This window comes from Rhipicephalus sanguineus, chromosome 3 (genome assembly GCF_013339695.2).
Source record: "Rhipicephalus sanguineus isolate Rsan-2018 chromosome 3, BIME_Rsan_1.4, whole genome shotgun sequence".
NCBI classification, from domain to species: Eukaryota; Metazoa; Arthropoda; class Arachnida; order Ixodida; family Ixodidae; genus Rhipicephalus; species Rhipicephalus sanguineus.
Genome location: NC_051178.1, coordinates 36,482,767 through 36,500,350, shown reverse-complemented (window position 1 = coordinate 36,500,350; position 17,584 = coordinate 36,482,767). Strand labels below are relative to the sequence as shown.

The 17,584-nt window shown below is 46.4% G+C and overlaps 1 protein-coding gene across 1 annotated transcript in view; it reads right to left on the bottom strand.

Moving 5' to 3' along the window:
• The window catches only part of LOC119386563 (probable ubiquitin carboxyl-terminal hydrolase FAF-X), a 326,343-nt gene that overhangs the window by 197,087 nt on the left and 111,672 nt on the right, over positions 1 to 17,584 (bottom strand). Inside the window, exon 13 of the mRNA XM_037653846.2 lies at positions 2,159 to 2,287. Coding sequence (XP_037509774.1) covers positions 2,159 to 2,287 — 129 coding nt within the window. The remainder of the gene's footprint in view (positions 1 to 2,158; positions 2,288 to 17,584) is intronic.

The following is a 17,584-nucleotide window of genomic DNA, read 5'->3' as shown; positions in this document are numbered from 1 at the left end:
TCGCCCTGTGAGAATTAACGGCCAGATTAGAGGGAAGACACGACGCGTGTAGCGTTTCTCTTCGCATTCCACGACACGAGGTCGGTAGCATGCCCAACGAACGCCAACAAAACGCGATCGTGCAAGTGCTCCGGCTTCGTATCGCCTCATGGTACCCTTTAGCGGGAGATGGTGTAATTTTTTTTCTTAATCATAAATTAAACAGTTTTTCAAAGTTTAAGGTTCAGACCACGGAGTAAGATAAAACAGGAGCGCCGACTCCGCTCGTCGGAAAGGGACACATTTTGCAACGCCAGATCTTTCTTCACGGCGTGTTCGCGAGATGGCGCTACAGATGGAGAAAAGTGGCGGAGGAGAAACTTTGTCGTCGAGCGGAGCCGTGGGTGGGGATTCCCTCTGTCGTTGCTATAGCAATGGCGCACGGTCATGCTTCGCCGCGTTCCTGCGTCTGCTTTTCACCCGTTTTGTCGTCTGCTCCGCGTGTTCCGTTCTCCGCCGCCGCCGTCGCAGGCCTCTGCCAGTCAGCGCATGCGCTCATGAGCCAAGGCGTTGAGTGATTCCCATGCACCTCGACAGATGGCGCTACGCGTTGTGATGAGCGCAGGGAGAGGAGAAAGCATGTGCCAAAGCGTGAAGAGGAGCGGAGGAGAAGAACGAAAGAATGAGTTAGATCGCCGCGTCTGCATTGCACGATTTGTCCCGAGCGAATGCGTTGGGCGGCGGCGGAGTCGGCGCTTCTTTCTTATCTTACTCCGTGGTTCAGACTATTTGGAAGTGATTAAGGTATAATCTGAGGAAATTTCAGCGTGATCGTTCGGATAGTTTTTTGGGAAAGGCACATCAAGATGGGAAAATTTTAAAAAAACTGATCGTAAGAAAAATACGCTTTTATATTTAAAAACACGTGCAGAACGTACTCACAACGTACATCAATGACTGCGCTACAAAAGCATTTTGATGGAAAAATTTGCTATCAAAATGTATGAACATGCTAGGAAGTGAATATATTGAACCGATGAAGCCATAGTTATTATAAAAAAAAATGCGTACACACAGAAACAATGATGGAAAAGAGCCCGCGCCTCCTAACGGATGCGCGGTCTCTGGCACCACTTTTAAATGGCTTGGAGCACACCTACGCGCTCGCCAATGCATGGTTTTGCTCCTCGGAGGGTGTATTATTTTTTTAGTAATGAAATAAAAAAAATCGCTTTTGCCTATCTACACTACCATTCCCTCTTAAACAATTACAGAAGAAATGATGAAAGCACTTTCAACCCGTCTCATATTTCAAGTAGCCACAGTCAACCCTGGCCACTGCATAGAAGCCAGGATATGCTCAAAAACTTCACACTCGGGTCACTCTGCACTCATACAGTACGCACACTCCTGAGTTGCGAGACATTCGTAACACCAACGGCCAGTGCAAAAATGACGTCACGGGCAAGTAGTTATGGTAGTTATGCCAAGCAGTTATGCCCTGAAAGGCGACACTGTTGTCTTTCGCGATCGTTTCAGAATACGGGCTCTGTCTTTTCACCACAACAACCTTCATTTCGGTATGCAATGAACGTCTCTCGAAATGACTTTTTTTCTTTTTCCAGCTTGTATGCAGCTGTGCAGAAACACTCTGAGAACTATATGCAATGGTGCAGCACATGCCATAATGTGAGATGATGTTTCGCTTCAAGGCTGAGTCTGTATGGCTGCTTCCAGATGCAGGTGGAGTTGCAAGTAGCAGCCGCAAACCATCAAGAAGGTTTTGATGTGCGCTTGTTGGGAGATCGTTGTGGAATGAGCTGAAGCACTTGTATCTTGGTTTATTATTTTTCTGATGTTCCCATTTGTTTGCACTTCATTCATTCCTGTACCCTTCTTTGTGCATTGTTTATTAACATACAAATTTTTGTGGGAAACAAGTTTGCAGATGCATTGTTTCAAATGCCATTTACGTCATTATAATGTAATTATTACAGTTAATTTTACGGCTTTAATTATAGTGACATTTAGACCAACAAAATATTTGTCATGATGTGCTGAAGTTAATTATGTGGTTTGACTGTTCGTGATCAAATTGAGAAGAATTTTAAACAATGGCCAGATTAAAGTTTCAATATACTTTGCTAAGCATTTCAAAACTGGGACAACAACCACCAACCTGGTGTATATCTGGCGCCGTATTGCACCCAATGTGTCATTTGTATGGGCAATGATCTCCAGGTCTTCCACCTGTCGTCCTTGGCTTGGAAAGCGCACTGTCAGCACCACCTGCCTTCCACGGTGAGCCCTGCAAGAATACCATCACCACACATGTTTGTCTCGCATTTTATAAAGAAAAACACTGCATCACAACCACACGACAATATGAACTTGTTTAACATTTTGCAGTCTGCGGTCGGCCCCTGCCTGACAACGCAACATGACTGCAGTGGTCCGTGGTCGAGCACTACTGGATAAGTTCTTTCACGGTTGATTCACGTGCGCGTTTTCTCACCACATTATGTGCCATATGTAAAAAAGTAATTAAACTTCCTTTACTTGAGCTTTAAGTCTTTTTGTTTCAGACTAGAATAGATGGAAGGTGGGCAAAGGTTTCGGACTGCAGAGGGTTAAATCCAGTCTTTGTGTGGCAAGAAACTAAACTTCCTTAAAGAAAACGTAGACAGTGTAGAATGGTTTATCAAATTTACACCTCTTGCAAACATAAAGCCTTTCCTGGGTGTAAATGTGTGCAACTCAAGAAAAAAGAAAAGACGGGAGCTGTGAAAGAAACAATGGCACTGCGAAATGTCCCCTGGACTACACAGTGTAGTGAATATCTCACAAATGACGACCTCACAATGCAGGCTTGGGCAAGCCAAAGGGAAGTTAGAACATGCTTAGATGGAGCACCTGTGAAGGTGGCTGCCTGGCTGTGCCCAGAGCTGCACTTGCGCTTTTAAGATTTTCTTCTTCAAGGATGCAACCTTGAAGAAGACAAGACCACTTCTCGAAACGTTGGCTCCAGCAACACCCCGTGCTCAAGAATTTTTCTTCTCTTCAAGCTTCCCCTGAACTTTGGCCTATTTTGGATCACACACATAAGTTAAATATAAACTCTTAAATGTTTTTTATGCAAGACGGTTTGGTGTAAGGCATTAAAAAGCTTATAGACACCACCTTTGGCCTCGATAACACCGTAGACTTGACTATCGAGCTTGCATTCTGTTTACACTAGTAAATCTACAGTTGCGTGGCACTTGTTGAAATAACTCTTTATCTGTACTTTCAAAGTCAATTCGATGTATTTGTGGTCAACATTACATAAAGAGCGTGCATGTGCCACTGATGCATAATGTGCATCACATTGTAGAGATGCTGAAGCCCACAGTGTAATAGAACAAACGTACTATTTATAAAGGGTGAACCTGTGCCCACAACTCAAAGTGACTGCGGTCGTAGAACTGCGAGTCAGTAGAACTTCAAAGATGTTGTTCAGCTGTCTTATTCTTTCTCTTCACCAGAAGCCCTGAGCGCATGGTGCAAGCGTGCCAGGTCCGGCCAGCTGCTGTGCCACGATGGTCTCCGCGCGGCACTACAATACAGCGCGCACGCGCGTCCAATATGCACGGTGATGGGCGTGCTCTTTGAATGTTGGCAAGATGTTGCGGCATTATCCCCCCTCCTCATACGCATCATCCCGATGTGTCAGACAATGAAAGGATTCATGCACACCCTCACTTGTTTTCTGATGATCTTTCATAGTAGGGCTTCATGCAGACTACGTGTACCACCTCTGTGGGATTGCAGCGTCTTCGGCTCTCGTGTCCAGTGAATTTGACTTCGTAAGTGACGTCGCTTACACGATGTAGTACTTCGTAAGGGCCAAAGTATCGGCAAAGAAGCTTTTCAGATAGTCCATGGCGGCGCAATGGGGTCCATATCCACACTTTGTCATCGGGCTGATAATACGCTTCTTTACATCGCTGGTTGTACCAGCTAGAATCTATGCACCGTTGGCAGCGTATTCTGTATCTTCCAATCTGTCGCACTTCCTCTACTCTTTGCAAGAAATCATTTAAGTCAGGTGAATTGCTGCTTTCTTCATCTAGTGGCAACATGGCATCCAATGGTGTGGCTGCTGTTCGGCCAAATAAAAGTTTGAATGAAGCAACTTGAGCTGTTTCTTGAACAACTGAATTATATGCAAAGGTGATGTACGGCAATATTTCATCCCACAGTTTATGTGCAACATCAACATACATTGAAAGCATGTCAGTCAGAGTTCTGTTGAGGTGTTCCGTTAAACCATTCATCTGAGGGCGGTATGCCATAGTTCTTTTGTGATCGATATGTGTCATACGCATCAGACATGTCCGCGTAAAAGCTGTTCCACGATCTGTAATAACGACAATGGGCGCAACATGCCTGAGGACTACGTTGTTGATGAAGAACTTGGCGACTTCAGCAGCTGTTGCACAGTACAGAGAGTCAGTCTCAGCGTAACAGGTCAGACAGTCTGTGGCTACAACTATCCACTTCTTGCCTGTAGACAATGTCTGGAAAGGTCCTAAAAGGTCCATCCCGACATGCTATAATGGGTGTCCAGAGGGTCTATTGGCTGGAGAAGGCCTGCTGGTTTTACGGATGGAGTTTTGCGCCTTTGACACTCGCGACAAGTTTTCATGTAACTGATGCGAGACACTTAGGCCAGTAGTATTTCAGATGGATCCTAGCGAATGTACGGCTCACACCCATATGTCCAGATGTTGGCTCGTCGTGACATGCGTGCAAAATTTCTTCTCGCAAAGCTGTAGGTATGACTAGTAAAAACTTTTCACCGTTGTGCTCAAAGTTCCTCTTGTAAAGGGCACTTCCTTAAAGATAGAATGAAGAGAGCCCTCTGGAGAGAATACGCAGGACTTGAGCGTTGAGTCCCTGCAGACGTTGTATAAGCAGTAGAAAATCCGGGTCATTTCGTTGTTTTTGAGCGATTTCCGATGAGTTCAAAATGCCTAGGAACAGGAAGTCTTCTTCTGACACACTCATGTCGACTGGTGCGCATGACAGGCAGTCGGCATCACTGTGTTTTCTCCCGGATTTGTATACTACAGTAATATCATACTCCTGTAGCCTAAGGCTCCATCTTGTTAGTCGTCCTGACGGATACTTGAGATTTGCTAACCAGCACAGTGAATGGTGGTCACTGACTGCCCTGAACAGTCTACCATAGAGGCAGGGTTGAAATTTACTTATTGCCCAGATGACTGCGAGACACTCTTTTTTGGTTGCAGAGTAGTTTGCCTCAGCTTTCAAGAGCATACGGCTGGCATAGGCTAACACTTTCTCTTGACCATTTTGCCACTGGACTAGGATGGCACCGAGGCCGACATTACTGGCATCGGCATGAACTTCAGTGTCAGCTGTTCAAAATGGCCAAGGATTGGTGAGCCACGTGATGGGCACAAAGTTTTCCACAAATCACCTATAGCAAAACCCCAAAAAGCAACGCATTGACTTTTCGTCTCTGGGTGCCGGGAACCTCGCAACAGCGGCTGTCTTTTCGGGATCTGGGTGAACGCCTCCAGAACTAATGACACGTCCAAGGAATCACAAGCTCTTCAAAGCCAAAGGGGCTTTTTTCCGGTTTAGTTGTCAAGTCTGCTGAGTGGATGGCCTCCAATACTATGTGCAGTCGCTCCAAATGTTAGTCAAATGTTGCGGAGAATACGACATATCATCGAAATACACTAAGCATGACTGCCATTTCAATCCCCCGAGGACCTTGTCCATCATTCACTGGAACATCGGTGGCGCGGAACACAGGCAAAATGGAAGCGCTTTAAATTCGTAGAGGCTATCTGGTGTTACGAATGCTGTCTTTTCACGGTCGCACCCATTCACCTCTATTTGCCAATATCCACTCTTGAGGCCTAAGGAAGAGAAAAACTTTCCACATCACAGCCGATCTAGTGCATCATCGATACGTGGCAGACGGTATACATATCGTTTAGTTATGCTGTTCAGTTTCCAGTAGTCGACACAGAATCGAAGTGTGTCATCTTTCTTCTTAACGAGCACTACAGGAGATGCCTATGGACTGTTGGAAGGCTGGATGACGTCATCTGAAAGCATCTCCTCCACTTGCTTCTTGATAATTTCTATTTCCTTTTATGACACTCGATACGGGTGCTGGTATATCGGTCTTGTGGTGTCTTCTGTTATAATTCTGTGCGTCGCAATAGACGTGCACTGGACCTTCGAGGCAGTGGAGAAGCAGTCAGAGAATTCCTTTACCATTGACTTTCTGGGAGGTTCTATTTGACGGTTACTGATGTGTCGACATTGTAGGCCCCTTGCGGAGTGGTTGACATCGTTTAACTGCATAGTTTGGTCACCATACAGAACTCGTGGAAGGAGGCGATAGTCGTACCTTGGGCAATGTGTTGAAATTCATTCCCGAAATTTGTAAGTAGGAAATCTGCACGGCCAGTGGTTAAGTGAACAGGACCCCTAGCCATGCAAATTCCTTTGTTCAAAAAAAGCCCTCTGTTTCCATCTGCTATACCTTCGCGGTCGTAAAATGCCTCATTCTCCATAAGCACCATCACCCTGCTGTGTGGCGGCACAGTTACGTCATCCTCAGTAACACGCAGAGCAGTAAGGCGTCTCTCCTCCAGTTCCTCCACAGGCATAGCTTGTTCGGTCGGGAATGATACACTAGACCCACGCAAGTTAATTACGGTGCCATTAGCTTGTTGAAAATCCATTCCTAATATGAGCTCCCTTGAACATTCAGGCAGTACAATTAAGACAGTAATGTAAGTAAAGCCTCTTACTTTGAGCCTTGTGGTGGATCTGCCAAGTGGGCGCAATAATGTGACCACCTGCTGTGCATATCTGCGATCCACTCCATTGCATCACAACCTTTTCCAGTTTCTTCGCCATTTTGTGGCTTATAATCGAATAATCAGTGCCGCTGTCGACTAAGGCATTCCGCTCGCATTCATTTTCAACCGCAAATCTGAAGCAATCTTTTCACTGCTGCACCTCTTTACTGGAAATATAGCGTCGTCGCCCTGAAGCCATGATGGAGGATCTTTGTAACTAGAGTTATCAGTGGCCCCACCTCCACAGGTCGCTTGCTTCAGTTTTCCGGGTGTGGGCTTGGAGAACGACATCCAGGCAGTCTTGGATATGCACGTGGGCTGGGTGATCAGTTGCGCATAGGCAACGGTGACCTTGGCTGATGTTGGTGTGGAGCGAGTGGGCTCTGGCGGGTAGATAAGTTTCGAGGGCATGGCGCATACAAGGGAAAGCCCCTTAATCCAGCCTGTCGGTTAGGGTAGAACCTATACAGGTGACCTACTTCTCCGCAATGAAAACACAAAGGCCTGCGCTCGTGGTCACGCCAGATGTCACTTTCCCAGGGCCATTGCTCCACATAGCGAGCTATGCTACATGCTGGAGCCAGGTAGGTAGCCGTTGGTTCCAGCGAATGAGGTGCACTGCATGCTGTTGGCGGGTAAGGAGCCGCCATTGCAACTGCCGCACTGCTGTGCACTACAGGTTGCCCAAGTACCTCAAGATGCATCGAATCAGCTGCAGCTCACGCTCCGGCTCCCGTAGGACCTGCCTCAGTTCGTCTCGCACTATGTCAACGACAGACAGTGCAGTTGTAGTCTGAGGTGCTTGCAACTTACTGAGCTCTTCCCTGATCACTGATCTGATGAGTTCTCACAGCGCTTCAATGTCATTCCGCACGCTTCCAGAGAAGACATTGGCAGGTGCACAGTTTATGTCCCGGTTGTACTGCCGAGCCCGCTGTTCTAGAGTTTTTTCTATGGCTGTCGCTTCCGAAAGAAATTCCGCAACTGTGTGTGGTGGATTGCTGACGAGAACAGCGAATAGCTCTTGCATCACTCCACGCTTGAGATGGCGCGCAGCTTCTTATCTTCACTCATGTTGAGATCCGCATGGTTGAATAGGTGGATCATGTCCTCAATGTACATCGCCACGCTCTCATTTGTGCGCTGGTTCCTGGTTTGAAGAGCCTCCGCCTTTTCTTTGCAATCCGTGCTGCCGTAAGTAGCCAGCACTTGTCGTCGAAATCCCTCCCAAGTCGACAAAGAGGGTTCGTGGTTCTCAAACCACGTGTTTGCAAAGTCCTCCAAAGCAAAGTATACACGGAGCTTCTCTCTCTCGTCCCATTCATTTAAGCTCGCCACTCTCTCTAACAGGTCCAACCAGTTTTCCATTTCTTCAAACAAGTCACCATGGAACGATGGCGGCTTGTGAGGTTGACTGATGATTATTTGTGCCGGTGGTACCTGGCTAGTCATAGTGGCAGCATCTGTTGTCCGAGTTAGCCTAGGCCTGAAGTGAAGAAGACTGAACTCGGGTGAGTCGCCTCGAAGACAGCTCGTGGGGCTTCGATTCATACCCTACACCTCCACCAGAAATGCAGCAATGCTGAAGCACAAAGTGCAGTAGAACAAACATACTTAAGGGCGAACCTGTGCCCACAACTCAAAGTGACTGTGGTCATAGAACTGCGAGTCAGTCAAACTTCAAAGATGTAGTTCAGCTGTCTTCTTCTTTCACTTCACCAGAAGCCTCGAGCGCGTGGCGTACGTGCCGGTTCTGGCCAGGTGCTTGTGTCCCAATGCACGGTGATGCGCGTCCAATATGCACGGTGATGGGCGTGCTCTTTGAATGTTGCCAAGATGTCGTTGCAATATTATACAGTAACACCACTACACAATGAAAACAAATGAACATCCGTGAGAAAACAGCAAAAGCAGGTACTCTGCGCAGAAACATTTGAACCGCACACAATGTCCATCTTTGATAAAAGAGCAAATTACAGCATCAACTTTGATCAGAATGTAGCGAAAGTGTCATGTGCTTAGCAGGACCTTGCATACGAGATCAAGTAATAATACAGAATCTTTTACTACAGATTGCTTATTTGCTAACTCTGAACACTTTTGTGAGAAGACGAATGCTTTAATACCAAGATTAAAAGAGAATGTAGTAAAGTGGGTGACAGTTTGTGTCAGACGGTTACAAAGCTGTTTTTTGATTGAAACACGCTTTTAAAAATAAAGGAATGGCAATATATACTGACCGGTGATCACACAAAGTAAAAGAAAACAGTGATCATGTCGCTTCTTTTCCTTAACTGTAGGTGGGTAAGCACCTCCGGGGGACAGAGCAGACTGAAATGGACGGCTACTGTACTCGAAAAGAAAATATGGAGGCATTTAAATAGGACAACTGATGCCTTAAAGCCCCACAATAGCATTGTAACTTCGAAGACGGCACCAAAACGCAAGGCTGCCTGGGGTAGAAGAGGACGAGCCATGATGGGCCTTCCCACAGCGCACCTCCTTAAATATAATCTTAGACAAAATAACGTTCACTACTACAACTGCAACAGGCAGCAACATGTCTGTAAGGAATGAAAGGCACAATCAGAAGGGCACGTGATGGGCCATGACAGAACAAACATTAACCTCCATTATGACCCCGGGCAACTCGACTCCAGTAAGTAGCCACAACGCCAACACAGTGGCCACCTGGAAGCTGAAATGGGCACAAAAGAACGGGTGCCAAGCGCTGCTACAGCGACCTGGCAGCCTCCACATTTTCCTCCTGTTCCAAGCCCGTTATATTCCTCCAAAATGAAGATGACAAAAATTGGTTCAGGGATTCCTGGCAGGTTTGAAGACAGAAAGGTGCTTTAAAAATGCACTGATAGAATTGGTCATTAAGAAATGGTATGCATATAGAAGCGAGAAAATACGCAGGAATGTGACATGCCGGTCTATAGATAGAGAAAGCAGTGGTTCAAATTAGCTGTGAAAAATAATGAAATAGGTGAGCAAATGAGCGTCATATGTTTTCAATGGATTGAAAAATCAAAACTACTTCATGGATGAATGTCTTGTTTTTCAATGATGTCGAAATTATGCCAGGTGGTGCTTTTAGCCATTGCGAATTGGTGCGTAGTTACTTGAATTCGGGTATGATGTACGAGTCCACGTATTTTAACCCTTTGAGACGCTATGTCCACAATTGTGTATACCCCTTGTTTTTGCCATTTGTATGGACTACGGGCTAAGAAAGTGCAAGATACATTGAGCTTTGGATGGACTGAACCTCCTGCATAGTAAATTTGTCTTCATTTAACTTCATTTTGCAGTGCACTGTTGCATACGATCACTTTACTGAAGGCACTACCATATTCGACGAGTAGTTCGACGTGCCGCTTCCCGCGACCCACATCAAAAGTACAATTTTTCTTTGCTCAACATGGACATAACCGAAAACGAATTTGCACTATATGTCTAGCTATAGATTTCATTCTATTTATGCAAATAGAGAGCATGAATGACTGCAGAATAGATATTTAATTACAAAGTAATTAGGAATGATTACTGTAACACACATAATTAATGCATCACGACATTATTTTTGTTGCAATATAATATCGAGTGCCTTGAAATAACATCACATCGATTTTACACATTTACAGACAGTTCTTCATAGGTGGTGTGTGGAAGGGTTAATCTCGCTAGAGGAACAGTAATTTGCTGGTAGGTTTGCTCAGTCGAAGTTGTGGCCCTGTCTATCAGGGCCGTACCCAGGAATTTTTTTCGGGGGGGGGTTTGCGTGTAGAACGGCTGCCATTTTTTAAGATTTATACTGGCTTATTTTTGTGAATAAATCAAGTACATCGCTTACTTGTAATAATTCGATGGTACTTTTCAATTATTTGTACCCAAATAAAGAAATTGGTATGTCAACCTCAAATTCTGGTTAAAGCAAGAAATAAGTTTGGACAATAGCACCACCAAAGCCGGGGACACCGCGACCAACGGCTCCTGATGAAGTAACACAATGTAACCACGGTACAAAAACGGTATGTATGTGTTACAAGCTGCCACTCTAGCGTCGCCAGCGCGAAGTCGGCGACGGGAATGGCAGCAGGTTAGGTCGTTCCGTACGTAAGCAGAGACAGTGAAGAGATCAGAGACGTGTGTGGGGAAAAACAAAACTCTAGTGATATTGCAGCACGAGGAATCTAGTACAACACTTAATACCAACTAACAAAATACATATAAAATCAATAAATCAGCTTACAAGAGAGAAGTATTACAAACTACACAAAACTAACCAACAATAAAACTACAGATGAGAAAGTCCGAAGGTATAAGCAGGTGAAGGGATACCTGTGATGACCGGCAGCTTCGAGTCCACGACGATCGGATGCAAGAAGTCAGAGAGAGTTCTGGCACAACTGCGATGTCGGCGGTGTTGCAGCGCTGGTGTTTCCGGTAGGCTAGTGCTTGAAGCCGATCTCGGGCAGGTTGAACTTACTCGAGATTCAAGTACCGATGCCTACGTTACAGACGTTAATTTCGCGTCACAACTAGACGAATGGCTAAGTTTAGGTGGCCAGCCGATACGGAGCCACAACCACTTAAGGGATACTTCTTGATCTCCTTCTACACCATGTTGGTCAGCAACTAGACTGCTTAGCAAGGCGAAATCCTGCGCTTAAATCGACCTCCGTGTCCCCTCATTCTCGTCCTGGGGGAAAGAGACCTCTACATGGGTCCAATCATGCACGTTTCATTGTTAGAAACTCCACCCTAAAAATATATTGACCGCGTCCCTTTTTAATTAGGAGAGGGTCCTCAACTGAGCGAGAGTGACAACCTGTTGGGGTTCTCTCATACGGCTTGTCCACAAGCAGTTTTGCCCGTGGGAATGGTCAGTTTCCTTGGTTTCAGCCGGTGCGTCTTGCAGTCTACAGCTGGTTCGGGGTGCATCGCGGCCTTTGACGACCCTGCCGACGCCGCCGTAGGTACAAAGGATCAAACATCGGCGACTAACGTTTGAAGAAGAACACCCCATTCAGTACTTCCCTGCACTAAAGACCAGTCTTTTCATGAGCGAACGGTTCCACCGGTCAGCAGGGGAGTGCGGCGCCCGTTAATTTGCCGTTACGCCGGGTCGCAAAAATGGCAGTCCGTGACAGTATGTATGCAAGCAAACAAACAAGTCGCCCGACATTCCGATCTTCTTGTTACCGTTCGCACATTCTGCTTGCTGGATAGTTTCCTCGTAATTGCGAAAGAATAGAAGGGTTGAAGCTTGGGCTAGCTGGGTTTAGCTTTTAATCGACTCTTGAAACATAGAGGGAAGTTTAAACGAGGAAGTTTTTCCTTCTCGGCAACTTGCAAAATTCTGTGAGGACTTGTTCTGGGGTCACTTGAAGTTCTCGATGGATGCTGAGCAGTGCTAGTCCGGTCAATCTGTCGTTGTTCATATGATTTCGAAGGTAGCTCTTCAGCCTTCTCAGTGTGGAAAAAGTCCGTTCCGGGGTCGACGTCGACACGGGTAAAGTCGCCAGGATAGAAAGTAGGCTGTGGATGTTCGGAAAAAAGTCGCGGTTGCACATCTCTAAGGCCTGTAAAGCACAAGCTGGGCGATTCCTTTCTTCGATCTGGCAGCATTTGTTCACCCACAGTGTGAACTCTGCTTCGATGACATTAGCGGAAGGAATGTCGCCAAGGTAAAACTGCACTGCATCATCAATATCAGAAAGGCTAGCCGATGCGCAGAATTTCGGCAGCAGCATGTTAAGGCCAACCACGACCTTCTTATGGGCATCGAACCGGTCTCTTAATTGATTTTCGAAGTCAGCCAGCAAAGGCAAATACACATTCCTCCGGTAGTACTCTTCGGGAGTAGCAGAAGGTACGTTGCTTCTTTGCATCTGCCTTCCAGTGATGCGTGGTAGGGCCATCTCAACATTTGTGATCTTCAGCAAAGAGAGCGACTTCAGAAAAATCTTATTAAATTCCGTTTCCGCACTAGCCCTTTTTGTGGAAAGAACGTCTATAACATTCTTTACGTGATCGCACGCTTGAGCCAAGTCACAGTCAATTTTTTGAAGAAACTTGCAAAGTGGCAGTGTCAAAGAGAAGAGGTCGCTACAGATCTGAAGCGAAACGACAAACTCGGGCTTCGTAATGGCATTGAGCAGTTGAGAAGCTTTTGATGAAGTATCAGATGACGCGGCCTCTTCTTCCAAATATTCGAGGAATTGTACAATAGGCACGTACAGTTCAAGGAAACGCTGAAGTGCATCGTGACTCTCTACCCACCTTGTTTGGCAAAAGGAGAGAACTGATTTTCTTTTTTCTTGTGTTAAATCTTCTACTTTGTCTCGCAGTTGGTTCGTCCTCTGTGGCGAAGCTCTCACAAACGTACAGGTTGAGGATACAGTTCCCAAACACTTGCGGATGCTGGGGAGTTTGCATGCGTGAAGCAGAGCAAGGTTCAACGAGTGGGCGCTACAATGCACGTACAACGCTTTGGGCGCTGTTTGACGAATGAAGGCTTGAACACCGTTAAGGTGGCCGCTCATTGATGCCGCGCCGTCGTATCCTTGCCCGCAAAGTAGGTTCAGGTCAAAGCCATGACCTCTAAGGCTGTTCAGGATTGTGCTCGCCAGCGCCTTGCCAGTGAGATCGTACACGGGAACGAAATCTACAAAATCTTCTTTAAGTATGGGCACTCCCGACGTGTCGTGTCCAACGTACCTTACACATAGGGAAATGTGGGCGGTGCGAGATATATCAGTGGCCTCGTCAGCTAGAACTGAAAAACACGAACCTGAGTTGACGTTTTCAACTATCTTTCTTTGTATGATTTTACCACAGAGGGTGATCAACTCATTTTGAATTTTTGGGCTCGTGTACAGCGCATTCGCCGGAGATGTTTCCATGTGAGCTCTCAAGGCGGCATCTCCACATTTTGCTCTCATCCTAAGCAGTGCGCGGAAATTTCCATCACTTTTCAATGGCAGCACTTCAGACATATTTATCGGACCAGAGTCGTCTGTGCCGCGAAGCGGTACTTCTTGCCTGTCACAGAAAAGGATTGTTTCTATTATTGGCAGCAAGTTCTTGCGGTTTTCTTCCGCCTGCTTTTTAAGACCGTGGTCAAGTTGTGTTAAGATGTCATGCTGTGAGCGGGACCGGACTGCTAAAAAGTTCTCCGATAGCGTTGTTGACATGGCGTGATAACTGCTGGATGCGTGGCTCTTAAAGGCGTCCATGGCTTTCTTGTAATTGGTGAACTCCTTAGTTACAAAACAGCCCAAGCGCTGGTGCTCCCCTTTTCCTGCACACTCGCTTGCGAAGACTACGCAATATTTGCATAATGCTCCTTGAAGCTTCTCTGAATAAACAAGCCATGGGTAACGATCTACCCAGTGAGGTTGGAACTTCAGATTCCTTTTCCCTGTGGCTGGATAATCATAGTTAGCCGGAGGGGTCCACGGATTGAGCAGCAGCTTCTCCGTCGTCTCTGGATCATTTACATTATTGCTTTTCGAGACAAACAGTCCCAAGTCCAAAATATTCGCACTCGTCGCACAGAGGGGAGGCGAACCAGAATGTGTAGGTGCCATGCCACTCACCTTCCTTGGGCATTGCCCAGTGGTAAAGGCGTCACTTTGCCCAGCGTTGACTGTAGAACAAAGGTCACTTGGAGTTGCACTGCGGCCACCATCATTTTCCGGCGGCGCATGGGTGTCCTGCTTGTGTTCGTTCTCAGGTGATTCACATAAACCGGTGCATTCTCCTGAGTCGCTACAGAAGTTCCGACGCGCTTGGCTTTCCACCAGTGCTGAGGAGGGCGAACTTTTATCCTTCGAAGGAGGCGGTTCTTCTCCGTCCGCTTCATCGGTTCGAACTTTCTTGAAGTAAGACGCAAGACTCCTTTGCTTCGTTGTTGCAGAGTGTCTTTTCATTTTGCTGCCGCAATCCTGTGCACGCACACAGAAGTGGCCAGTGGCTCCAAAAGACGTTTGCGACTGCTTCGACTGCCTGGCGTGAACGGCGGGCGATGTTTTCTTCCTCTCTTATCCACTTTACAGTGGCTAGAATGTAGAAGTGTGATGAACGCGCCGGCTCCCGCGTGGCGCATGTGTTTTCTGAACGCCGCTACAGCTGGTGTGCATGCAGGACCATTATTGTACTCCCGCTGCAGCAAACTGGATTAACGCTACTTAAAGACCTTTTCACAGAAGACTCCATGGGCACTCCATACTCCCCTTAATATACGTGAACCCCCCAAGAATGCACTGCCGAGACATTTGCACTCCCGTGGTACAGTCCAGAAAGCAGGTGTTGCTCCGTTCCTGTGAAAAAGTCACCTTTTCACAGACGGCTCCCTGGGCGCCTGCATAATTCTCTCTGGGCTGCGCTAATTAAATAGCCGTGACCCCCCAAAAATGCACTTTGTAGGCTGTGACGTCAGCCTCTGTACTCCAGCGCGCAGCCCAGCTTGGCGGCGTTTTTTCTCTCCTGTGAAAGTTGACCGCTGGTGCCGGATTGTGTGCCGGCTGTATCCTCGCTTTGTGTGCTTTGTAGGGAGGCGCATATACCTTGTGTGTACAGAAGAGGTAGATTTCCTTGCGTGTGGTTAAGGTTGTTCGAAGTTGCTCGGATATGCCAGTCTTTCAGTAGATGTCATCTTCGATGATTCGTTTCGGTGGCGAAGACTACAGTTTGAGAAAAGTTTACCCTGCAGCCTGCGTCCTCGGAATGCGCCGCTGAGTTTTTCCGCTTAGGGGTTTCGTTCCCTGGCAAATTTGCGCACGTCGTGTTGGTGTTGCCGTTGCTTTCGAACTGTTTACTTTCACAGAAGGAGACGCGCTTTTCGTAGAAACCCAAAGCCGACACGTGCGGTCCGCACAGACGGATAACTTCTCCAGCGGCAATGCACAAGGAAAGCATCTGGAATCAATAAAGGAGCTGCTACGGGGTGAAAGACGAAAAAGAAAAGACTCGAAGGAACGCGAGGGCGAAGTGCAAAGCTGTACAAATAGGGCAGGTGCGCGTGCGGGGGAGGGAGCGCTGAGGTGTTCTGGTAGGTTTGAAGAAAGGAAGAAGAGGGAAGCAATGCCAGGAAAGTTGCAGTGTAACTTTGGCAGCTGGGGGTCGCTGTGAAGGCGTGTAAATATTTTAGTATCACCCGAAAAGTTAAAGCATCAAAAAAATTTCGGGGGGGGTCAGAACCCCCTCAACCCCCCCCTAGTTACGGGCCTGCTGTCTATATTATTTGATCTAGTTTCCATAACCTCAATCCCCGAGGCAATGCGAAGGGAAGTGGGTGACAACATTAGACAAACAAAAAAGAAACAAATAAATGTGCAGCAGCATACAATATTACTGACAGTTTATAAATGTGAAATGAAATGTGAATGTAACAAAGCTAAACAAAAATTAAGTGCACCAAAACGTAAATTAATGCAGCATGTTGTAAAGCATTAGTGGTAAAATATAAACGTATGATAAACTATGTGTTCTTTGACACCTAAGTATTGTTTGCTACAGGTGACACGCTATACCGACAGTAAACTAGGCAGCTTGAAGGACAGGTGAAGCTCAATATTTTTTTCTATTAAGGTGAAAACTTCAGCGCAAACCAGAACGAACCACAAAGAACTGACGAGACAAGCACTGGCGCTGACTAACAACTGCTTTATTCTTCTTGCCTTAACGCATATAAATGCCAAGAACCACATAACCTTGAATGCACATGCATAACAAGACATATTACATATGAAACAACAGAGAAATTTATCGAAGATGTGCACGCATGAATTCATATTCGGGATGGGCACAATATGAATGCATGCGTGCTCATTTTCGTTAAATTGCTCTGTTGTTACGTACGCTATATGTCCTGTCATGCATGCACATGAAAGCAGTGGTGGGAATGCCTTCCAGCATTTTGGAGCAGATATTGGAGCAGGCATAGGCTTTTCATGAAACACACAGAGGAAGAAAATTTAGCTTTAATTTAATTCGATGTTCCCTCAGTTTATGTAATCATTTCTACATAGGCAGCAAGCCCTCAAAATAAGCACAAAAAATCAACTAAAGTAGGATTATGTACAGAAGTGATGACACAAAATAGCGAAGGATATTGCATCAACAAACTGGCAGTATGAAAAACTGTTCAAAGACCACACAAATATATATATATAGAATTACGATGAATCCCCGACCGAGTCTCATCAAGCATAATGCCTTCGCTGACCACTTAAGCCGTAGTGCTTCATGCTACGCCTACCGGTTACTGCGTACCGCGATAACTTTCTGCGCCGTAAAAGTTTACTGCGCCACTGAATTTGCCGACGCCACAATATTTTCCGTCATTTCAAGAAGTGCAGAAATCGGTGGATAAATGATTCCTACTTCCAAGCGACTGCAGCGATGTCTTTGCGGGTAAGCATAGGGAAAGAACGAATGCTAGGTGGCGGCCACCGACGAACGCGCCAGTATGACTTATCGCTGACAACCTTATCGCAATAAGTATCTTCAGCTCGTTCTCAGGCACATTTCTCACGCAGCGCTACTTTAAGCCTACTGCACGCTTTTAACCGACGATCGCTGCTGCTCGTTGTGCAGGACGGCGTTCAAGTGCGCTCCGCTTGTCGTGCACCTAGAAATCTCGCTGCATTGACGCTATTACGATAAATGCACGCGCACGGCACATCAAGCGTAGCGCTGTT